The following is a 25765-nucleotide window of genomic DNA, read 5'->3' as shown; positions in this document are numbered from 1 at the left end:
ACAGCAGTGTCTCAGAATGCCAGTGCTGTTGATAGGATCTCACAGGGAGCAAGGCGAAGGGAGGTTACAGGTACTGCACACAATGCGGCGGGTGACACGCTGGCATTTAGGGAGACAATCAGGCAGACGACAAAGGATGGGGAGGGGTTCGTTTTTGCTGCATTGGGACAAGGAGCAGAAGGTATTACGCCAAACGAAGAGTCTGAAGCCTCCCAAAGACACACAGATGAAAGCCAACACGAAGAACCGAGGCTGCACCGAAACAGTAAAAATCCAAAAATGCTGAGTGAGACAGATGAAAGTGCTGACGAACTGAAGCTCAACCCAACAAGTGAGGGCAAAAACGGGCAAAGGCAGATTTGGGCGAGCAAAATGAATGAATTGGACGAATTGGAAAATGAAGATGTGACATCAAATACCAAAGAAGTTTTTGGAAAGACAGATTTTGAGCTACTGTTTTGTGCAACAAGAGAAGAAGCAAGATGGTCTGTCGCTGAAGTTGACAATATCCAGGTATTGGACGAGGAAGTATGGCAACACAATGAAAAGGTTTAGAAGGGAGTTCAGTCATTGGGCAGATGGGAAATCCATGTGTATTTTCCAAAGAATGTAATAAAGTGTCAATGCCAGTCCCAGCAGGGGAAGAGGAATGCATTCAGAAGGGAGAAACTGAGGCGGAATCAACACTGATACAAATAGCGGAAAAAGATCAGCTGAAATCTAAACCGCGTGACAATATTTTAAATCAAACGAGCCAACCAACGATCTTAGAGATGTCAGAAGTGAAATGGACCCATCAGAAAGAGGATGAAGGGGGTAAAACCAGTATGGAGGAAGAGAGCATAGCATTGAAATGTGCTTCTTCAGAATTTGAGATTCTAAAAAAGAGAAATGAAGATGAGAATACCGTGAAGCATAAAACAGAAGCAGTGAAGGAGTTGATGAGTAATGTGGAGAACCCTCAAGACAAATCTAAGAATGCTGCACCTAATGTAACCGGACAAGAGCTGTCAAGAGTTGGGAGCTCTCCGGGTGTTGAAAGTCCAAAAGATCCTATTACTGTTAAAAATACTGAGGTGCTTGGGGTGGGATTGAACAAGATGTTTGCAGAACATTTGGTCAGGGGTATTTGGGAAGAGGTGCTAGGTTGGAAAATTGATGCACCAGTTTGTAATACTGTTGATGGAATAGCAGTTATTGAAGGTTTCAGTTCTGATTTGCATCTAAGAGATGTTTCTCTGAGTGAAGGCCAAGAGCATAGTCCTAGGGGCAATGAGCACACTCCGATAGGGGAAAGTCAGTCGTACAATAAAACCGAACCTGATTCAAATTCAAATGCTCACCTGAGCCAGCTAGTTTCACCTGTTCTCAGAGGTAAATCCTATCCAGGTCACGTTAGAGACTCACAAAGTCCTAGCTTGCAGAAGGATCAGGAAAACTCCAGATCAGTCACCTGTCTCGAGATAGCTAGGCTATCAGTTCAACAAAGTCCATCCTCTGACAAATCCATTGAGACTAATAGTCTCATTTGGTGGGGTTTACTATCTGTCCTCAGTCACTTCACCAGCCTTCTAATCTGCATCCTGTTAGTTGCAGGATTCTTCATCAATATTTTCCTATACGACTTCCCAGCATTCTTTGTAATGTACGTATTTTCATTGGGCTGGTGGTTCTGTAAGTGGAAGAGACATCGGGTGACCGCAGACAAGGAGACAGTAGGATAGTTTGGACAGAAGAAAGCGGTGCTGTGTCATTTGAATACAGGGATGGTTGGCAGTCTTGAAATCACACTGTGGTTGCAGTTAGGTCGGTCTTCTAAAGAGATTTTTTCATCATGTTCAAAACTTTGGATGTATGCAGGGAAACATTAAGAAAGAATTTTCCATCTTTTTTTTGTTTGTTTGCTTTGTTTTGCCAGTATAAAATAACTGAATGCTGAGAGGAGGGTTTTTTAATAGAAAAATCCACAAAAAAGTACCTTTTAATGTTTTTGTTCTAATTTTATTATATTTTTTCATTACAAATAGTATTTTTATTTTTAAAAGAATGAATACTTTTTTGAGAGGTGCCGCTGTTCATCAATACAGTACAGTGCAAAAGTTTTAGTTGCAAATAAAGCATTGTAAAACTTTCAGAAATGATAAAAAAATGAAGGTCCTTCCTATTCAAATTTTCTAATACAGTAACTTAAAAAACAATAAGAAACGTAGACTTGAACACCGAACATCCCTGCTGGTAATTTATAACACAGCCTTTAACTGGCTTAATGTTGGCTTGAACAAACTGGAAGATAAATTAGGACATATTCACTGAAGCGTGTGGATTGTGTTCTGATACTGAATTTAGAAATAAATTCAACCGGTTGTGTTGTTGACCTAACCATGGGACCACATTGGCATTTAGGTCAATATAACATTATTCATTCTTATTTCAGAATTTCAAGCTACACTGTGTGGGGCATAAAGGTGTTTATTAAAATTAGCAATCATAGCCATCTGTTCATTACTGTATAAATGTACCAATGAACTGATGTGTTTTCATAATCTTAGAATGAGTCCTTCTTATCTCCATGGGAGCCGCCCTCCTCGTGGAGCTCAACTGGAAGATTGAAGAATAAAGAAGAGGAATCAGTGGTTTCTGCACTGTCTAGTGGTTACAAGATCAGGTTTACAAGTTTGAGAACCCTCATTTTTTGTGAAATGGACAATCATCCACATTGCTTATCACAAGAGAAAGCAAGGGAGCATGAATCCCCGTTGCCAAAGTAGCTAAAAATGTGAAAAGAAACAAAATCAAGACAAACGACGGTATAGCTAATGCAATCTGGAACCTCACCACTACATGACTCTAAATCCTACACACTGCAGCTTTAAAACTGGAAGGTTGTGATTTGAGTACACCAAAAGTTTATTGGTTTTCTTGTTGTGGCTGATTGGTTAGGTTTAGGAATAAAAAAAAGGGGGGGGGGGGGTCAAATCAATACTCTTGATGAGAGGGTCCTGGAAAAATCTCATCATGCTCAAATTCATACAAAAAAAAAACTTATTTGGGATGTTCACCTCAAACTTATCATGCACAAAAAAGTGACTCAGACAGACAGATGGACAGATGCATGGATGGAGTGCAATTATGTTTCCTCTTCTGGGCTTACAACTATGCTGTAAGTCTCGAAACTAAAAGGGCCCATAATGAGGAGAAACTGGCTAAAATTTGGTTAATATTGAAGCATGTGATCACTTTTAAAAAGTAAAGTTGGTTTACAGTAACTATTCCTTATTGCTGTCTGTTGCCTGGATGTGCCTGGACTTGTCACAGGGAATAAACTTGTCATCATATGCACTGCTTGTATTGCAGTTGTACAAAATCATATGAAGTTAAAAATTAGAAAAAAAACAAACAAAAAAAACGATAAGCATCAGTTGTAACAGCCTGCCAAGTTGATTGGCAATAACTGTCAAACTGTCAAACTTACAACTCTGAAATCATTGGAAGTACTTTTTATATCATTTCAAGTTAACAGACCTTTACTTAAAATTATGTGCTGCCAAGTCGACTTTGATATCACCTTTGGGCTGTGCAGATGTCATATTTTATTCACTGAAAAAGCATCAGAAATGCTATTAGTGTGCATGACCTCCAATTTGTGGGGATTTACAAATACCACTCCCATCTTTACGCCAAATATAAAGCCCGGGTAAATTCTATCATCTTATAAATATGGCAAATACACTCAAGAATTCATGAAGGCCTAATAATGCTATAGGCTGATATTTACATAAAGTGCTTGCGCACTAAGTCAAGATAAACTATTTAAAACCTGGACCACAAATACCTCTACAGTGCATAAAAAGGGAGGGTACGGCGATGAAAGAGGACATTATACTAACAAGTCAGATTACTATACACAATAACTTTATCTTAAAGTAAATACCACTTGGTGTTGAAAAAGGGGGGGGGGGGGCATTATAGAAAGTCACTGGCAATATTTCTGTGGGGACCAAATGCTCCTTATCAGTGTTAGTCGAGCAACTCAAGCCCGCCCGAAGAAAGATGAGTCTTCAAACTCATATTCATGGTCAGACGTGTAATTACCCACGCTCACAGTCTAGACGTAACCGCTTTCACAGTATTTAAGACCCCCTATGCAACGTGCGGACGCCTGCTCCTAGCACCAAGCCCTGCACGTTAAATCTGTGGGCAGATAAATTAGCGAAGAAAGCAATAAAATAGACACAATGAGGGGAACTTTATCCTCCCTGCTGCTAAATGAGATTTCTTTGAAATGCAGATCAGTGGCTCTAGATTAGTGAATTTTAGCTGCTGTCAACATCATAACAAAATACAAATGCGATTGTTCGCTGGCGCCTTATCTCCTTACTTCCATCTGCTGGCTGGTTATTTACTCCCCCCCGATTTACTATGCAGATCTAAATAAGTCGCATCAAAAGCAGGGCTTACTGCACAATGCCTTCTTAAGCTTCTACATCAAGGTATTTGAAAAACCGGTAGTCACATGAAAAGACTGCCCATCAAAGGCACATCTCTAATGAACTCTCCCATATCAGAGGGACTTCTGGGGCCTGACTTTAATGCCGTTTGTGTTGGAAGAGAGAGGCACAACTATAAATCACACCCATGAGCAATAGCAGAGAGAGAAACGAGAGTAGCTCACTTATCAGATGATAAAAAGGATAAAAATGGTACTAGATTAGAACAATTTACAATCGATTACGCTGGAGTTGCCTACAGGTTAGTTTAAGCACAATGACAGAAAAGCAATTCAATAAAGTTGGGGTGGGGGGGGGGGGGGGGGATACTATTCATGAGATCACCATATTTAATTTGACAATATGGGAATCAATGTTTTTAAAGTCAGAATCAATATGATTTCTTATAGATGAGGTGGAAAGAGTGTACTACCACTTTCATTCAGCAGAGGGTATGGTGCATTGGAGACCTAATGTGAATATTACCCAAGGTCACCGCCGTCGCAATGGTAATAATAATTAAAAAAAAATATCATGGCGGATGGGAAGAAATTTCCCCAAAGATCAAACTGAGCACAGATGATGTTTACTTCAAGAAGTGGCAACCAAAGGGTGCAAAATGAAAGAGAGGTGTCTTAATTTGTAGTTTAATGGTTGACATGTGACAACCATTCATGGACCCATGGCGGTAAGCTGGACACGTGCTGTGGCTGAATGTTCCAGCCTAAAACTCAACTCAGCGCAGAAAAATTCACCCAAGATAGCAAGAAGTGTTCGCCTGCCTGATATGCCGTGGTAGACATGATACACCAGTGATGTAGACATCTTTTCAACTTCTGATTTTACACCAAGTGGATACATATTATAGGCTTCTTCAAAAACAAATGCAGTGCGCTTAATGTTCCGCTATACAACTCCTTTGTAGACCAATGCTTTTGTGATTAATACATAAATTAAAAATAATTAACAAACAGAAGTTGTCAAGCATGATGAATAAACAAGAAACAACAAAAGTCCACCAATTTACCCTAGAAGACATCAGATCAAAATCATTTTCCTTCGTGCACATTGTCATATGGTATGCTACAATTGTATAAAATATCACTGAAATTCTCCAATCACTTCAGGAGACGTTGCACTTAAAAGATGACTGGAGAGATGGACATAGTAAGGAAGGAAGGATGGATAAACAGGGTGATCCTATTCACGTCCCTAAAACAGCACTTTTTTGTTGAAGAGGAGGGGGGTAGTATTAAAAAAAACCCTTCCAATGCTAAATTCTATCAACTTTTTTGCAGATTTGCACCAACATGTGAAGGCATCTTTTCCAGATGAAGTTCAACATTTTCATCAAGATTTGAAAAACTGATTGTATTGACGTTTGACTAGTATCTTAAAATAAAACCATTGTTCAGATGGTTTAGAGTCGACTTGCTTGTCAACTTTTGTAAAAAAAAGTAGTTGATAACGAATGAAACAAAGACACGGCTTGTCAAAAACAACCAAGCAAGCAACACAGCAATCAGAGAATCTTGGACTGTCAAGTCCAAGAGAAAAAGAGAACATCCTGACTGTGTTCTGCCTTCTCAGCATCGCATCAGGTCTGCAAGCAGCTTCAGTAATCTCTTACAGAGCTTTGCATACGCTTCCGCAATAACCTTTAATTTCATGGTGTATTTGTTGCTTTCAGCACACAGGCAGGATTACAACTGACAATCTTCAGACTTATGTGGGGGAAAACAAACTGCATGGAGAGATCATGATCTGCACCCACCCACCCACTACCATCAATGCAGCCACCATCCTGCTTTGTAGCGGTGTGTCTGGATCAAGGGGGGACCCCCACCAACAGGCATGCAGTTTTACCAGTGAATTAGCCCTGGAGCAAGAGCAGGCCCAACACTGGCACATGTGGTTAAGAGGCAAAATGCTGCGGGAGAGCACCAGAATGAAGAAGGGATTGCAGATGGAAGGAGGAGGGGGAGAAAGAGGGCAAGGCATGAATGGGGATCGGTTGAGTGTGTGTGTTGTGTGGTGGGGGGGGGGGGGGGGGGGGCGTGTTGCCAGACCACGCGTGTGCAAGTTTTTGGATACTGGGCATTTCCTTTGTCATTCTCTTCAAGCTACGCTTTACACAGAGCAGAGACGACTAAACCTGCCCACCATCCGACCCCAAAACTGATTGTACAATTAAGGATCCCTCCCAGATTGAGCTGTAATGTAAAGGCATCTTACGGCTGAGTCGCTTTGGCCACAGGGAAACCCGGCATCTCCTACCTCCTCTCACCCTGCCTCAAGCATCTCCCTGCTGTGCAGCATGCCAACTGGGCCCGGTGCCAGTCGCATTTGCAACCACAAGGGGCCCTTGTGTTTTTGCCTTGCTTAATGAAATGACAAAACAACAGATTTGCATACACAGAAACAGGTTTGTACAGGTTTGACTCCTCTACACCCAAGCTGTGTAAAAGAGAACCAGGAGGAAAACTTGGAAGAGGGGGGGGAATTATGACCAACAGCTGCCTGGAGGTGTTTAGGCTTTGATGGGCACTCAAGGTGTGCACCATCTGCCCTGCTGCTTTCCAGAAGTGACAATCTAAATTAAAAAACCCCCTCTCATCAGATATCATAAAAATCAACGATTGTTTTGCTCCATCAGTATGCTGTGACCGTTTCACCTCCTTCTCAGAAAGCAGAGATTCCAGGCCTACAGCCGTGATCCAGGGAAAAATCCAGAAAGCTGCACAGTAGGTTGTAATTACTGTCCAACCGATCCCCCTGCCTTCAGACCAGAGCACTGTGTCATCCTGTACATTATCCAAACCCATCCTGTCCACATCACAGTGGAGAAAACCCGAGCAGAGCCAATTGTGGAGAAAACACAGTCATTGTTTATAGTATAATTAGGGACTGTCATTCGGCAGCACAAACGGGGTATAAAGAGATATATTACGCTATCGTTACTAGATTACTGCTATTATCTTTTATGCAAATTTACATTTGCCATGCCAGAAACACAAACGTAGTGGAAAGTGTGGCTGTGAGACAAACCAAACTTAAAACTAGAAATCTGTCACCAACGCTAGAAAATAAACCCCCCACCGTCACCACTGCTCTGCCATACTTGTTGCTTGCATGTATTATATACACCAGAAATAATGAAGAAGTCTCTCTCTATGTTAAAGACTCCAACAATTGTTGTTATACAATGTTTATACATTAAATGGACAAATATGTTGAGTTGAAAAAAGTCTGGTAATCTCCAACAAGAATTATTTTCTAACACACACATCTTCATATACGGTGCATCTGGAAAGTATTCACAGCGCTTCTCGCTTTTTCCACATTTTGTTATGTTACAGCCTTATTCCAAAATAGAGTGTGATTTATTTTTTCCCCTCAAACTTCTACTCACAACACCCCGTAATGACACATGAAAGTTTTATTTAAAGTTTTCCAAATTTATAAAAAAAAAAAAAGAAAAGAAATCATATGTACATAAGTATTCACGCCCTTTTGCTCAATACTTTGTTGATGCACCTTTGGCAGCAATTTCAGCCTCAAGCCTTCTTGAATATGATGCCACAAACTTGGTGCACCTATCTTTGGGCCATTCCTCTTTGCAGCACCTCTCAAGCTCCATCAGGTTGGATGTTGAGCGTCGGTGCACAGGCATTTTCAGATCTCTCCAGAGATGTTCAATCATATTCACGTCTGTGCTCTGGCTGGGCCACTCAAGGACATTCACAGAGTCATCCTGAAGTCACTCCTTTGATATCTTGGCTGTGTGTTTTAGGGTCATTGTTCTGTTGAAAGATGACTGTCCTAGTCTGAGGTCAAACGTGCTTTGGAGTAGGTTTTCATCCAGGATGTCTCTGTACACTGCTGCATTCATCCTTCCCTCAATCCTGACTAGTTCCCAGTTCCTACTGCTGAAAACATCCCCACAGCATGATACTACCACCACCATGCTTCACTGTAGGGATGATGCCTGGTTTCCTCCAAACATGATGCCTGGCATTCACCCCAAAGAGTTCAGTCTTTGTCTCATCAGACCGGATAACCTGAAGTACGAGGTCTATTAGATAATAAACCGACCCTTTTTTTTTTTTTTTTTTAACTATATGGATTTGAATGACATGCGATTACACCAATCATGCTTGAACCCTCGTGCGCATGCGTGGGTTTTTTCACGCGTGTCGGTGACGTCATTTCCCTGTGGGCAGGCCTTGAGTGAGATGTGGTCCCGCCCTCTCGGCTGAATTCCTTTGTTTCACACGCTGCTCGAGACGGCGCGCGGTGCTTTATCAAAAATTTTTCTGGACCTGTGAGGAATATCCGAGTGGACACTATTCGAGAAATTAAGATGGTTTTCTGTGAAAAGTTTAACGGCTGATGAGAGATTATGGGGTGTTTCTGTCGGTGTAAGGACTTCCCACGGAGCGGGACGTCCTGCAGCGCTTCCAGGCGCTGTCGTCGGCCTGTTTCGAGCTGAAATCATCCTAAATTTAAGGCTTAATTCACCAGGACATCGTGAGAGAACAGAGAAGATTCAGAAGAGGCCGCATGAAGGAATTTATGCGGACATTCCACTGTTTAAGGACATTTTTTTAATGAAAGACGTGCGCGCAAATTCGCCGAGTCGTTTCCGTGACGACTCGGCAAATCTGTGTGCGCCGCGACAGGAAAAACACCTCCGTGTTGAAAACCATTTGTAGAATTCAGGCGGCTTTTAATGGCTTTCAACAAGTGAGTAACTGAGAAATTGTTTAACAGCTTGGGCATGTTCCAACTTGCCCGTTAAGATTTCCAACGGGGGTGTTTTTCCTGCCGCGACCCCCCGCTGGTCGGTCCAGCCCGACATGCGACTCTGCCCGCACGTTCTTTCATTACAAAATGACCGTTAACAATGGAATGTCCGAATAAACTCCTCAGGCCGACTTCTGCTGAAAGTTCTCTGTTCTCTGACGACTTACTGGGTCAACAGAGCCTGAAATGTGGAAGTTTTCAACTTGAAACGGCGAGACGCTGCCGCCTCGAACCGCAGATCACCATCAGGCGCCGTGGACCGTCTTTAAAGCGACAGTTACCAACCAAAATCTCTCATCAGCCGTTAAAATTTTTACCGAAAACCAGCTGAATTTATTGAATGGTGTCCACTCAGTTGTGCCTTACAGTTTTGAAAAAATTTTGATCAAACAAAGCAACAGTCTCTGAGCCATTCCTAAACAATGAAAAAAATCGACGAGCGGGTGGGCGACTCCTCACTCAAAGACTGCCCACAGGCGAATGACGTAACCGACAGGCGTGAAAAAACTCTCGCATGCCCACGAGGGTTCAAGCATGTCTGATGTAATCACACGTGATTCAAATCCATATGGTTTTTGAAAAAAATAATAAGGTCGGATACTTTTCTAATAGACCTCGTACTCTTCAGGCATTTTGGCAAACTCCAGGTGGGCTGCCATGTGCCTTTTACTAATGAGTGGCTTCCGTCTGGCCACTCTATCATACAGGCCTGATTGGTGGATTACTGCAGAGATGGTTGTCCTTCTGGAATGTTCTCTCTCTTCACAGAGGAATGCTGGAGCTCTGGCAGAGTGACCACTGGGTTCTTGATCACCTCCGTGATTACGGTTGCTCTCCCCGATTGCTCAGTTGACACAGCCAGCTCTAGGAAGAGTCCTGGCTGATGTGAACTTCTTCCATTTACAGATGACGGAGCCCACTGTGCTTACTGGGACCTTCAAAGCAGCAGAAATGTTTCTGTACCCTTCCCCAAATTTGTGTCTTGGAGGTCTACAGACAATTCCTTTGAATTCATGCTTGGTTTGTGCTCTGACATGCACTGTCAACTGTGGGGCCTCATATGTAGACAGGTGTGCGCCTTTTCAGATCATGTCTAATCAGCTGAATGTACCCCAGGTGGACTCCAATTAAGCTGTAGAAACATCTCAATGATGATCAGTGGAAACAGGATGCACCTGAGCTCAATTCTGATCTTCATGGCAAAGGCCGTGAATACTTATGTAGATGTGATTTTGTAGTTATTTTTATTTTTAATAAATTTGCAAAAATCTAAAAAAAAAAATCACATCGTCATTATGGGGTATTGAGTGTAGAATTGAGGGAAAAAAAATTTAATAACAAATGTGGAAAAGGTGTGAATACCTTCTGGATGCACCGCAGCATGCTGCTATTAGGGCTGCAAATAATTATTTTCTCCATTGTTAAGTCCATAAGATGTCAAAAAAAGACCAAAAATGTCTATCCTAAGATCTCAAATCCAGAGTCTAAGCTGATGCCTCCAATATCTTGTTTACTCATTTTACTACCAGACAGGGAGAAAGAATACAAGTGAAATAAACCCGAAATATTCACATTTAAGAAAGTGAAATCGGATAATTTGGATATTTTTTTAAATGACTCAAAATGTTTGATTGATTTCCAAAATAGTGATTGAGTAATTTAATAACTGAGCATAATCAATTAATTGGTTGCAGCTCCAGCTAACATTGTGTGAGCATTTGCTGAAATCCACCATCTAGTTTAGGAGAAGTGGTGCTTAATTGTCAACACAGATGCGTCAAAAGTCTAATTATGTCTCCTTCAAGATGTCAGAGAAAAATTATTTTCTCTTCATGCATATCTTGATATGGTGCGCTCCTACTGTGTGAAGCTTCTTTGAAAGCCACCACTGCTGTAGGAGGAGTTGTACTTAAAAGGCTCATGAACAGATGGATAGCTTGGATGTCTTCAGTCTAGTGTTGTCCATAAATACAGTCGCACTTGTGCAGAATCAACATAAATATCAACGTAACATATAATACCCATGGGTACTGGTGTAAGATTGAAAATGGACCCCCGTAGAATGTTCCGTTGCAGAATATGGACCCCAGGTTCCTTTTCAAGGGGGTCCATATTCCATATGACACCGGCTTGAAACAGTCTACATGATACTCCTGGTTGATTCTGATATACCAAAATAAATAAATAAAAACCTTGCATTTGCAGGGATTATAATTACTGCAGCTCTCAAAATGTCATGTCTCTGCATTTTGACTGTTACGTCCTGACCCAAAGGGCTAACTAAACTGGAAAACATTGCTTTTGTCCTTTCCTAACTGACACGGTTACTGTCCAACACTCCACTGCCCACCAACACACACGCCACTATACATCCCAACCCCCCACTTCCATTTTTCCTCCTGTGTTTATTTAGACGAGCGTGACAGAAGGAACAAACCTGAGACGGTCGTGACCCTCCCCGAGTGGTACAACTTGGTCTGGAGCTACACCGGCAGACGGCAGCACATATGCCCTCAGCCCCGAGCTGGATGCTCTTTCTGCAGCCTAATGTGCCTGTCAAAAACCCTTACTGTCACAAATGCCCCGTGTTTTTCCCCCCACTCCTCTCACATGTTTGAAATAAATAGCTTTTCCTTTTTATCTGCCTCTTTTGAATCAAAAAAAGTAAAGGTTCTTCTATATGTGATGCATGGAGGCGGTAAAGGAACCTTCAGCTCAGCTCCATTAGCAGAGCAGAGTACAAAATGAAAGTCACTAACAGATCATAAAGAACCATGTGGGTGAAAATAATTATTTAAAATGCAGGTGCATTTTACTGTGTAAGAGTATACACTTTAATTTGCAATAAAGACCAACTTTTAGTGTGTTTTTCTGTCAAGTGAAATATGTGTTGGATCATAAATTATCGTATAGTGATTTCTTCAGGAAGAGCAACCACGCATACCTTACGTAAAAAAAAAAAAAAAGACAGCGATCACTGTTAGCGTCGGTTGATGTCTCACATGAGGTTTGTCTGTTTACAAGTGTCAGACTGACGCTTGAATGCAGCGACCTTGCCTTTTACCATGAGCGACCCTCTCTCTTTAATTCAGGGTGAGACCCAAAACCAACACTTTTTTTTTTTTTTCACGCCAGGACACTGCCCGTGCACCATATTTATTTGAGCGTGACGAATAAAAGCTGCGATGCCTTCACACCACACTGACCACAGAGTAAACATGCAATTGTTAACTGTGTGAGGAAGAAATAGGAAAAAGCTCAGGGCAGAAAGGCACGCACACACACACACACGCACACACACACAGAAAAAATCTATGCAAGGTTTGAGGCTGCCGATGTTGTACACTCGGCGTTAGCTTCTGGCATCCTAAAGCACCAGCTCAAGGTGCACCCAACATGACAAGGTCACGGTCAAAACTACGATGCCAGGAGGTGAACTACAAACCTAATTCATATTTTTAAAAAGTACAAAGTGTGTCGCGGAGCTTTAAAGAATTATTATGTGTACAACAACCAATTTAATGTGTTCCTTTTTCCACTCAATAATGAGACATGCTGTGAGCTTGTACGCACAAGCCAAAACTTACACTTTTTCACCTGCAACAGTTTGGTCATTTGTTTGTAGCCTTACAATTCCTGGACGTTAGCAGGCACAGTGACGTAAGACATAATATTTGGGCTTTTTTTTTTTTTCTGGATGTTTTCACATCTGGCTGTTCTGGCTTTTGCTAAATATATACAGTGTATCCACACACTCTTGTTTTTACATGATCAAACACATACAGAGTGGATATAGAAAGTCATCATCCCCTTTGACACATTTTAATGTTTCATGCCATTTAGGAAAGGGTAAAAAGAAAGAATTCCAGTTTCTCTGTTTTAAAATTTCAGAAATTATCCCCTTTAAACTCACACCAAAAGCATATTTCAACACTGCGATATAAATTAAATTCAAATGTCGGTACAGTTTAGTATAACACATTCAAGGCATCACCTTTACAGCAGGTTTTCTTTGGAGAAGTCAGGGATGAATATATGAACATTTCCAAGTCACTGAGGGAAGCCACCAGACACATGGCAAACTCATCTCACAATGTGACAAAAAGAAAGAGAAACAATCCTGGATTTGTATTTAGACCAAAAATTTCATCCTCACTCTAAACCTAAAAATTATTGTTCTTAATATCAATTCAAAATTTGAAGACTGTTAAGCACGGGCTCTCAAATGGTCCTGGAAACAACAATTAAACAAAGCAGTTGTCAAAAACTGAAGACTAGTGAGGGAAGCCACCAAGACATACATGACATGTCTGGTTGTGACTTAAGAGATTGCACAGCACAACCTTTGTCTGTTGTATCTGCAGTCATAGCCTCATGGTTTAGTGGAACAGAGAAGGATTTTAATACAGGAAAACAGATAAGATGTAGGCTCGGTTTCCTATGTGTCATCTGGAGCGCTTTAGCTGAAATTCACATCATCATTTTAAGAAAATCCCCCTCTGCTCCACACTATCATGAGGCTGTAACTGGCGATGCAAGAGACAAACGTATCCTGTGCACAGATTCTCCACTCACAGCCCATAGAATTATCAAGGGTGTGATGGAGGCTTCCTCAGTTGTTTCCTTCTGGCACGGTCTCTCTGTTTTTGAGAAGTGCCCACTACAGATAGATTTACCATGCAATACCATACTGTTTTTATTTCTTATTGACGGATGTGAATGAAGTCCACGACACATTCACTGACTTGGAAATGTTCATACAAGCATCTCCTGACATGTCCAAAGAAAACTGCTTGTGCAAATGGCTCTCATCACCTATGCCAGCCATTATTTTGGCTTTGATATTTTTATTTAATTTATAACATGTAATTTGAAATGTTTTTTTAATGGCATAAAGAAATTAAAAGGTGTGAAAGTCCTAAGGTATGTTGACTTTCTATATGCACTGTTAGATGGATGTAATGTGATCAGAAACCAAGATGGAACAAAAGCCTGGTGTGAAAAGTCCAGTTCGAGACCCTAACTCTCCTCAGATAGCTCCCCGCTGTGTGGGCAGTCTGCAATCTCTTTCCTAATCCTTATACCCTGACCCCGCCCTGCACAGCGTTCTCCAGCCAGAATCACAACGCTTCTCAACGGCAACGTCCAGTCCATCTTAAAAAAAGGGACCCAGAGCGGAACTAAACAAGTCGGAGCTGTCTCAGGACTCCCAGGAATGGGGTCGGCACTAAACCTCATTACTGTGATGTGGATAATTACAATGCAAAAAGGTGGCCTCTTGAGCGTGTAATACACTCTTTTATCTTCAGAAGTCAATCTCTCTGAGGCTGACAGCTTGCAGCGTACGATCCTGTAAATAATTCTTTGCTCGCACAAAAGTGCCATTAAAGGCCAAAACTGTCAACACGAATTCCATTCTTACTTGGAGGGAAGAGGGGCTGATGTTACCAGAGAGAGAGAGGAGACAAAAAAAAAAAAAATGTTTGACCACTTAAATTGCATGTGGGTTGTCATGGAAACATTTCCATGAAGTTAACATGGATAATGCATGAATATTCGCCATTTAATTGCCTTCATGATCTAAATCAAGTTTCAGGAAAAATAAACTGTGTATGTCGGGTGGATGTGTTCACTCAGTCATTCTGAAAAGTGAAGCCTTTGCACAACACACTTGATATTTTCTTGACCCCCACCAAAATGCAACAACACCTCAAGGTTTGAATGAACAATCTGCTTCATAACAGAGGTGTTGGGGGATGCGTGACAGTGAAATTGAAAAACTAATCCAAAAGTGAGAAAGTATTTGTCAAGGAAGTAGCCCGACTCAAAACAGAACTGACGGAATCTTGTGCATAAACCAAAACAAAACAAAACGAACAAAAAAAAAAAAACACACCTGGAAGTCATCTGCACTGTCAGTCGTGACAGTTTTCGCGCTGACAGCCAATGCAGGCAAAATTGCTGTCACACTAAATTGCAAAAACAATTTCTACTCCAGTTCAGCTGGAAATAACAACATCTAAAGATAGAAATATGCATCAGCGGGTGTCCACCCAAGTTGAAAGCCGAATCTTAATTTTGATAAATGATTGAAACATATGACAGGGTATACACATTAATCCTGTGGAGGACATTCATTTTCCTATTCCCGTGATGTAGAGCACAAAACGCCGGATGATAAATGCAGCAATCAAAAAATGGATGCGGAGTAGGGAGAGTCGGGGTATTAAGTGCACCGCTCCCAACAACAGTGGGAGACTAATGGCAAATTTCTATCCAGCTCGCACAATGCCTTTGGAAAAAATGTATCCATTTCTACAGCGTGACCCCATTTAACGCCACCCCAACAAGTAAATAAAGCATTTTTTTAAATGTCTCAAGAAATGATTACAGCTGCTCTTTAACAAAGGGGCTAACTGTGCAAAGTGGCTGACATATTTCACAAGGGGCATCTACTGCAGCCCGGCCTTTGATGGGTGACAGCTGGTGAGTGAGGGGGGGAACCAGCCCACACCTGCATAACTGAGGAGGGAACACCTGTGCACCCCGCGGCTTGATCAATGAAGATCCAGGACAGCTAAATGTAGGGGTGAAAGCTGATACGAGGACGGGCCGGGGAGTTTACAAACTCCTACCCTGATACAATCACCACAAAAAGTCTGTGTATACATGTTTATATCTCAACAAAAAGTTAACACCCTCAATTTGGTCCAAAATAATTGCAAGGGAATTCGCAATGCACATTTACCGTTTCATATAATTTAACTTTTGCTGTGGTCATCATCAACACTAATAGGCTACCACCATCACTGTATGTTTCTGGACAACTGAAAAATTTTGAATATAAACATAAATAAATATATTTAAAAATGGATTGAGTAGGCAAGCAAGCAAGCAAGCAAACACAGTAAGGCATTGTTGACTCCTGATAATCAACCATATTGATAATGCAGCTATTGATCAAGCTGATGAAACAGTCTTCCTTGGAAATTGTGACATTAGCATGACAAGGGTAAAAGGGTGTCAAATTAATACGCCACAAATGATAACGCTTGTTATAGCCAATTAAAATTTAAAAAAATAATTTTTAAGCAGTAGCCCACAATTTTTAATATTAGACTAATATTGGACTTTTGCTAATCACGAGGACAGACTGGGAAAAAGTTTTTATTATGCTTTCATGTGCTATCCTTGATAATTGTATATATGCATTAAATTGTATATTGTGTATACAGCTAAATTAAGTCAGTGACAGCAGGTTAGAATACTATTCACAACTGAATTGCAATGACGTAAAAAGCATTGAATAACTTTTTAAAATGTTGCATGAACAGCTTTTAAATTAATTTGCAATTAAATAAAATTAAATAAGTCTTATTTTGTAAACCTCGCTTATTAACTGAAAACGGAAATAATAAATAAGCTTCTTTAGAAATGAATGTGCGGCGTACAGGCGACTAGGAGCAGTGTTGCCTGAAAAGTACTGACAGGTTAAAAGCAAAACAACTGCACTTGTTTACCTGTAAACAACAACACAATGCAGGAAGTCAAGTTTGAGTCACTAACTTGTGTCCGGCGGAAGCGCACTGGTGGACAGAGGGGGAGAAAAAAAAAAGTCACAGTCCGGAAAGGAATAAAGCACTTTGGCAGAAAAACTTACCACGCTTTAAAAAAAAAGAAAAAAAAAGGAAAAAAAAAAGCCAAGTATATTTCCCCTCACGGTGAAGTCGCCGATATGTGTAGTCGCGGAAAGAATCACACGTGACTGCCGAAGTTCACCATAACGCAGAGGAAAAACGAACAACAGGAGTAAATAATGATTAAAAGAAGAGAGTGAGAGAACTCCAAAAATATTACTCCGCTGGACACCGCTGGCGGAGAGGCGCGCGCGCTCTCTCCTGCCGTCTCGTGTTGTTGCTAAAAAGTAACAGAGAGGAGCAAAAAAAAAAAAGACGAGAACGCCGAGTCCTGTTTGAATGACGCGCAATGCAAGGGAGAAGCGGCTTGTTTTTAACACACATCAAGCCGTATCCCGGAAAGCAAGTGTATTTGGGACTAGAACTCCCCCCGGGGGGAGGCACTTGCTTGTGCCGCGCGGAGGTGTGTTGTTATTTTTGGGCGTACTGCGACCCCGTGTGACGTCAGGGCCACCTGCTCCGTAAACAAAAAGTATGTTTTTTTTTCCCCTTTAAGAAGTTTATTCATTTTGTAATTTACGTTCTTAGATTATTAATTACAAATATTTAGGATAGAGCGTGCCATGTTTTGTTGTAGCAGTTTACGTAAACGCACCGTGCGTGCCACTAGGCTGCACGAGCGTCACCTGAATAAACAAGAAATATATAAACAAACAAAAAATGAAAAAATAAATAAATCATATTTTCATGTTTTCGTAACATTCCGTCACGGATTCATTAACATTTAGCCACACTATTTTTATATATTTTTGCAAGAAATTTCAAATTGTCTTTATACGTTTCAGTTGTGATTATACATTTACAATCCCGCATTTTTATTCACGCGTGAATATCAATGCAGATTCAAAATGAACTGCAACGCTCCATTCATCACAATCTCCCCTAAAGCGCATTAATTTATCCTTTTATCCCACGTGACGTCTAATGATCCTCGGTGTGCGTAAAATGACGAGTTCAACTTTAAATCTACTTAATAAAACGACACTTTGGAACGAAACGTCTTGAAATATAGAATAAACAAGTGTACTGCAGTTTTTTCCTTTGAAAGACTGAAAAATGCATAATTTGACTGAATTATTTTAAATTCTGATAATTTCTTCATATAATTTAAAATATTTGCACATTAGTTTATACATATAATTGGAAATATATATATTTTTTACTTTTTTATTGATTTAAAACGCCAATGCATTGACTGCTATGTAGTCAATAAGCACATGTAAAAGAAAGAAAAAGAAAAATGGAAAGATAACATGATAGGTTCTACTTTATAAATATATAGTCTCATTCTCACTGCTGTCAAAAATTTATTATTTGTTGTGTATTAATTGTGAGTGTCAGATTCTGTGAAATGTGGAGTTTTATTGTTCTATGTTTTTTTTTATCGAAATGATCAGACGTGTTCTTTATTCGGTATGAATATGTTTATTTAAATGCTTAGATTTTCCCCAATTTGCTAAAAGATTCAATTGTGTAGTTTTTTTAAATAAATGTCAGTATTAATATGACCAGTGCTAAGATAAAGGTGCTCTTCTCATGGGACTGACACATTCGTGCTCAAATGAACTAAAAATATTCGGTTTTATCCTCATTTTTGTGATTAAAAACAGTATTTGTTTTATTTGAAAATGCGCCCAACGTGCCAAATTATTATTCAGTTTGAGATTCACGTTGATGTTTACTCTAAAATCCCAGTTCATATATATATATATATATATATATATATATATATATATATATATATATATATATATATATATAATATATATTAATTCCATCAAACATTTGGACAAACAACGATACACGAGAGCAAAGGAATTGTGGTGATTTGCTGCCACCTACCGGTCAACGTAAACACCGTCTTAAATCCACAGTTTAAGAATGGACTGTAAAATGAAGCTTAAATATTTGTTTATTTTCCCCTTTCCCCTTTTGAAATTAATTTTTTAATGTTATCTCTGCATTTGAAGCTCATTATCACAGAGAATGTACAAATTATTTAAAAAAAATAAATAAATCATTTCGTTTCAGACTTTTTGTTGTAAAGCATTTTGATGTGATCTAACAGCGCCATCTACTGCTACACTGAATGTTAGGCATTTGTTTATTTATATATTTATTTTATTTCATATATTCAGTGTTATTTTTCTCCCCTGCCTCCCCAATTGTGAATTTTTTACATTTGTCAAAATTCTTCAACAAAATAAATAAATACATTACTGCGACTACTAATAAAATTCATTAATTAAAAAATGCCACTGACATCACATCAAAGTTCTCTTGAAGTATTTTGATTACACACTCACCTGCTTTAGCAGAAGTTACAAATGTACTTTAAGTACCACCACTGCAATTAAAAGTCAAAGGTGACCTTGTTTGGCCTCACAAAGGAGCCTTTGAGGCCAACACCCTACGTGCACACACCTGTGGAGGACTGCCACTAAAGTCTATTTACAGTCTATTTAGTCACACTGCATATCAAGGATTAGTTGGATTACACATTCTATCTTGTGCAAACTCAAATTCCAATCAGTCGTGAAGAGAGAAGCATGTAATGTTTATTCTTTACTTTCATGATGCAACAAACCTGAAAATAAAAGCTGAGTAAAAATAAATAAATAAAGGATGTGAAGGAGTTCAGATCACAAAGCTTGTTGGAGTAAAATAAAGCAACTTGTAATAATTTTTCTTTTTTTTTTCTTTTTTTAATTGCCAGATTAGTACACAGTAAAGTAGTGTGTAAATGTTTTAAGAACATTTTTATTGCATCATAAAAGCATTAAAATTATGAAACCCTGATATATATATATATATATATATATATATATATATATATATATATATATATATATATATATATAAATTAGGTGTTTGCCGAATTTCAACTTTAATGACAATCAATATGAAAACTGGGTTCTCTTTACGCGTGATTTTTCTGTATTAGTGGTGCAGCTTAGCTAAAATTTTCAGAAGAATTGTTCATTTTGTGATAAAAGCATGGGATTTGGCACACATATTCTAAATTAACTGTTTATTTCAGATATGGAGCCATCCTGGAGCTGGCCCAACCAATAAAGAATTACACAGGGGTCAAAATTTAAAAATGCTCCAATCATGTTGAAAACTATACCACATTTTTTTTGTCTGATCATAATGATTCCAAAAAGGTATAGTTTGGACTATCTATGACTGAATTCCATGGAGTTATCGGGTAAAAACAGCAAAAATGGTGACAAAGGTCAGTTTCATTTTGTACAGGGGTCAAAAGTTAAACTTGCTCCAATTTTGGTAAAAGTGATGCAAATTATTGTTTTTATGATTATGGAATAAAAAAAATATAGCTCACATATTCACTTTTGTTGGAACTGATTTTGTGTTGACATGCAATTACTAAAGTGTGTGTGTGTGTGTGTGTGTGTGGGGGGGGGGGGGGGGCATCAAACGTTACTTTTATTATAACTCTTGGTTGCCTAAAATCTTTGCACATTACTGTATTTTATCAGGTGGTTGCTCTTGCTTTTTAAAAATGTACTTTCCATCAAAAGTAATTAAACGCAAACATCAAAACAACAATAATAATAATACATACAAACACATGCTTTATTTCATTTACACTAATAAATGCCCCTAAATCCTACATACAGTAGCTTTAATTTCAAACAACCTATTTCATTTGAATGTAACCAGTTGAAACACTTTATTCAGTGGGTCACAAATTCTTTAATTGTACAGCACAAGAAAATAAAGTACATTCAGTAATACCCAATTTTCACAGTTTCAATAAAGAAGAAGAGAAAATGTTAAGAAACCAGATGTGCAGCGTTTTTTAATTTTTTTGCAGCTGAACTCATTAGTTGGGTCAACAAAGTTTAAGCAAATTTATATTTAATTTATAATTTATTATTTAGTTTTAATTTATATTAAATTTCCCAAAATCTCAAGTTCAGTGCACCTAAAATAATGCATTTCTTCCAAAATAAGCATTGTATAAAGAATGACCAGTTTTAACCTGTCTGGTTAAAACTGGGAGCAATTACAGATTTTGTGCCTTGCTCAGGGACACACTGATACACAAGAGTAGTGGGAGCAACCTTTTGGTTTAAGAACAATCTGCTCTTCCACACCAACAAACAATCAGGCAATCTACAGGGATGCAAATTACATTAATATTTAATCTGATTTTAGCTGACGGCATTGATACCTGCATCTGTTTATTTTGATTGGCAACATTTCAGTTGTAAAATATGTCTTCATGGATTCAGTGCAATAATTCCAAATAGCATTCCTTAAACAGCGTTCGTCCACAACCGCACCTTGAATGTTGCTGAGGATTGTGTTGGATTCTTCAGTACACGGTTTGATGGAAATTCTAGGCTGGACAAGGAGCTGAGAGAGCAGGATGTGATGACCCTGAGAGTGGACAAGGACAAGGAGGCATTTGCAAAGTAATCTGTGAACAGGGGACGTAACATCTGTGGTTTAGTGACCCTCAACCTGCTAACAGAGGAATTAAAGGACTTTGTTCTAAATGTTAGTGATTTTGCAAAGGCTGCGAAACAGCTGAGGGCAAGGAAAGCTCGAGAGAGCTCCTGCAGATGGGTTTCTTTTTGGCAGTGCAAATAATTTGTTTTAATTAGGGAGATGGGTATCATACCAACAGACTGGAAGAAAGGACTTGTTGTCCCAATCTTGAAAGGCAACGGGTGATCACATGCATAGCAACATTTTTAGTCATATTACACTGTTCTCTGTGCCGGGGAAGATGCTTGCAGGGATCATTCTTAATAGGATTTAGATCTAGCTACTTGTTGTTCAGTCTGGCTTCATGCCCAAGAAGTCAACCGCATTTTTTTAGTTCCTCAAATACTCCTAGAATGTAAGCATGAATATCTATAGTGCTTCTTTGGAGCCTATGTTGCTTTGTGGGACCTTCAAGAAGCTGAGCATTCTAGAGAGCATTCTTGAGTATTTCCCGGTGAAAACTGGTGTTCCTCAGGGGGTGAGTTGTGGTTTCTCCACTGTTCAATGCTTGCATGAACTGGGTGATGCAGTAGAGTTGTGGAAACAAGAACTTTGGTGCTTTCGCTGGTAAGGTCAGGTTTACTGACCTTGAATTCACGGATGATGCTGTGATCTTTGCAGACTCAGTGGATATCCTAGTTGCACCATTTAAGAAGCTGTGTGAGGAACTGAAGTGTCTGGGTTTGCGATTGAGGCTTTTAATTACTTCCTGGACTCGCCCATCTGATGCTTATCTGTATGAGGCAAAAGTGTTGAACTTGTAGTGACACTCAACAGTGACATTCATGTCTTTGGGTTCTCAGTCTTTGAGATTGAGAGATGAATGAGAAGAGCTTATGGAGTTAGACGAGTCTGGCGATGCCAATATGTTTGCAGGAGAATGAAGGTCCATGTCTTTTGGGTGTAGGTAGATGGTTACATTCAAGAGCATACCTGCCAACATTTGACGTTACTAATGCGGGACATCCATGTGTGGCCGCGAGCGGCAAAAGCGCGAAGCATAACTAGGGAGTCTGGGGGCGTGCCCGGACCCACACAACTGCAGGACTAATACAGTGATACTGGATACAGGACACGGGGGTAAATCCTGCCAAATGCGGGACGTTGGCATCTCTGCAAGAGGTGGGGATGAGCCCATTGTCTGACTTGGTGGTTCCCATCCAGGATCCCTTGGCAGTTCCATGCTGTCATGGATGCAGTGAAATACAGCACCAGTGCATGCTCCCAGACTTGACTTGACTTGACTTGCATTCCAGGCACATTTCACAAGCAGTGATCCAATAATGGTTTGGTGCTTTTTCCAACATGTGACAAATGAATATATTTTTGTGTGTCGTATTGACACAAAATGCACTCAGTAAATATAACACATATATTTTATTCATGTTGAAACAATTGAAATTACTTCAGAAAAAAGAGCACTCAGTCTCCAGTCTGGAGAGCTCTGGTGTGGGTGACACTGACCCTTGTCTCCAGCAGGAGAAACACAAGCAGAAATCAGTTATGTACTTTTGCAGAAAATTAATCTGGCATCAGATTACATTTACATTTCTCAGTAACTATAGTGGAATACGTAACATATTTTATGTATCCTGACCACATAATCCCATTAACTCTAATCCCCCAGTCTGGTTCAATGACTGGACATCCTGAGTGTCACAGATCAAAATCCATAAATCAAACATTAAATTGTTGGCTCTTAATGTACACTATCATCTCTATAAAGTGAAATATAAAGGCTATAAAAGCTTAATTTGTATTTATTTAGTTTGTAACTAACAACTGAGAATCTAAGTGGACAGCCTTGTGTGTCCTATTAATAGGCCTGGCTCAGAGTCACAGCGTTCAGCTGTAACCGAACTCCATCTGTCAAGTCACGTCCTCTCTGTACGCTCTCGTCTCACATTGTTACAGCAGCCGGGCTAGCAGCGCTCTGGTCTTTCCCCCCCTTCGAAGCCAGGCAGACGGCAGGACAGGCGGACAGCTGTGTCTCGGATCCTCGTGCATTATGGAGGGTCGTCTTATCCAAACCTCGGCTGAGAACGGGGTTATGACAGAGGAGGAATGGGGAAAAAGCAGGGCGCAGGTAAGGACCACACATCAGAGGCCTCCCCTCTTGTGGGCTTCAACCGGTGAGGAACGGATGAGGACTCGGAACCAGAGCCCCCACCGGTAATTCGCAGGAAAGTGTCATTCGCTGATGCATTCGGGTTGAACCTGGTGTCAGTGAAGGAGTTTGATAACGTGGAGGTCAACGCAGCTTCTGATGGGGATGAGAATCACCATCTGGAGGACTTCTACATGTCCTGTCTGTTCACAGTCCCGTCATCCGCAGAGGAGCTAGATGAGAGGCTGCAAGTGCAGAATGTCGAGCTGGAGAGCATCGAGCTTCTCCCGGCGACCACCACTCTCCGCGGCATCATCAGGGTGGTCAACCTCTGCTACAGCAAATCGGTTTTCGTCCGGATCAGCCTGGACCGCTGGCAGAACTACTTTGACCTTCTGGCGGAATATGTTCCTGGATCCAGCGACAGAAAAACGGACAGGTTCAGCTTTAGTTATGCCCTAAGTCCACCCTTTGAGAGAGAGGGCACCAGGGTGGAGTTCTGTTTGCGCTACGAAACATCAGTGGGCACCTTTTGGGCTAACAATAAGGACATGAACTATGTATTGTTCTGCCACCATAAAGGACAAATGAAGGAGCTTCAAATTCAAGATGAGGGTTCATTCCACAAGGTCAAGAGGAGCTGTCTCAGACCTAGCAGGTGCGAGACCAGGAATGTTTAAAATACCTCCTACTACCACTATTGATGGACAAGAAGGTAACATTAGCTGGTATTCCAAATCTTTGCCATCTCTGAGGTAATATGTGGAACATTTTCACTGGAGAATACCCGGAACATGTTAGAATATTCACTTTTTGGAATAAAAATTCCCCATAAATTTACTTCTCCACTTCCTACCACCCTAAGTATAAAAAAACAATGTTTAAACCTTTTTTTGTTTGTTTGTTTTAGCACAAAATGTTAGGTTGATTTCAAATTAAGATTTTGATTTCATTTGTGAACATTTTCCACTCAACTTTTCCTCCCTCCTCAACATTAGGATGCTTACTGCCACCTAGTGGGCTGGATGTGCAGTATGTATAATTGACTCTATTTTAGATAAGATATAATGTCTTCCTTGATATGTTAACATGGCCTGGTCATGGTGGTAATCATCATGGTGGGAATGCGCTGATCAGCAGGTTTCCAAATAGCTTAGATAAAAGAAGAAGATTACGGCCTTAAGGCGTCTGGTGCAGTTTGAAAAAAGAAACCCACCCAAGTTCATTTTCTGAACCACTGTTGCCTACGTGTTAGAATGGTGGATGGGAGTGGGTGAAGTGGGGTGGGGTGGGGGTGTGTAAGATTAGACCTTACACTTGTTAGGTGCCTCAGGGTGACTTATGTTGTGGTTTGGCACTATATAAATAAATAGAGTTTTGACATTTTGGCCATGTGGCACATTTCTCTGGGGATGAACCTGCATGAAGATTCCTCTGTTTTGAGGACCCCAGGGGCTAACTAAAGCCAAGGGAGCACCCACATTTCACCTGGCTGTGGCAGGACCCATGGCGGTTTCATAATATTGTCGATGTGTGCGTGCATGGCAACGGTGCATGCTCTCAGAATCGTCTTAACCTCTGTCTTATGCTGAAGAAAAGGTAAGAGATTAATCTCCATGGTTAGTACAGCTACAAAGTTAAGAAGTAACTTCTAAGGGGGAGAGAGGTGGATATGAGTGTTCAGACATGCACTCAAAAAATAACTTGCTCAGTGAACATAAAAAAAAATATGTAAAGTATTTCCACCCAAGTAAATGCGTTAACCTAGCCAGAATCAATTTTGCTGACTGATCTAAGTGTAAATTTGTTGGGTCAACATGATGAATTGCATTACTGTTACCTAATTACCATGGTTCAGGCCACTAGATTTGAAAAGTTAAATGTAGACCTAAATGTAAATTTGTTGGGTCAACATGATGAATTTGTGTTACTGTTACATAATTACACAATTACCATGGTTCAGGACAACTAGATATGTAGGGTAAATGTAACAAAAATAAGAAGTATGCCCCTTCGGCTGCTCCCTTCTTTGCGCTCGGGGTCACCACAGCAAATCTGAGGTGGTAGTGCAGCGGATAACTGAAAAAAAATGCTTCAAATGGTGATGCAAGCACCAATTTGGCACACATACTCCTTAGACATTACGC

General features: G+C 40.2%; 2 protein-coding genes across 4 annotated transcripts in view; one reads left to right on the top strand and one right to left on the bottom strand.

The window, feature by feature from the left end:
* foxp2 (forkhead box P2) overlaps positions 1–17258 on the bottom strand; it is a 223351-nt gene extending 206093 nt beyond the window's left edge. The window contains exons 1-2 of one of the 3 annotated variants that reach the window (XM_034163719.1): positions 16954–17257; positions 16814–16879 (exon numbers count right to left, since the gene is read on the bottom strand). The gene's annotated coding sequence lies outside the window, so the exon portion shown is untranslated. Of the gene's footprint in view, positions 1–16813; positions 16880–16953 lie in introns of all 3 variants that reach the window. The other 2 variants (XM_034163717.1, XM_034163713.1) reach the window with 2 other exon arrangements.
* The window catches only part of LOC117504469, a 33352-nt gene continuing 8360 nt past the window's right edge, over positions 774–25765 (top strand). Inside the window, exons 1-3 of the mRNA XM_034163938.1 lie at positions 774–1118; positions 6178–6484; positions 23649–24276. Of these exons, the coding sequence (XP_034019829.1) occupies positions 774–1118; positions 6178–6484; positions 23649–24276 (1280 nt within the window). The remainder of the gene's footprint in view (positions 1119–6177; positions 6485–23648; positions 24277–25765) is intronic.

The sequence above is a fragment of the Thalassophryne amazonica genome, chromosome 22, assembly GCF_902500255.1.
Source record: "Thalassophryne amazonica chromosome 22, fThaAma1.1, whole genome shotgun sequence".
Classification (NCBI taxonomy): Eukaryota; Metazoa; Chordata; class Actinopteri; order Batrachoidiformes; family Batrachoididae; genus Thalassophryne; species Thalassophryne amazonica.
The sequence above is the reverse complement of the archived record's forward strand: the minus strand, read 5'-3'. Positions and strand labels throughout refer to the sequence as shown.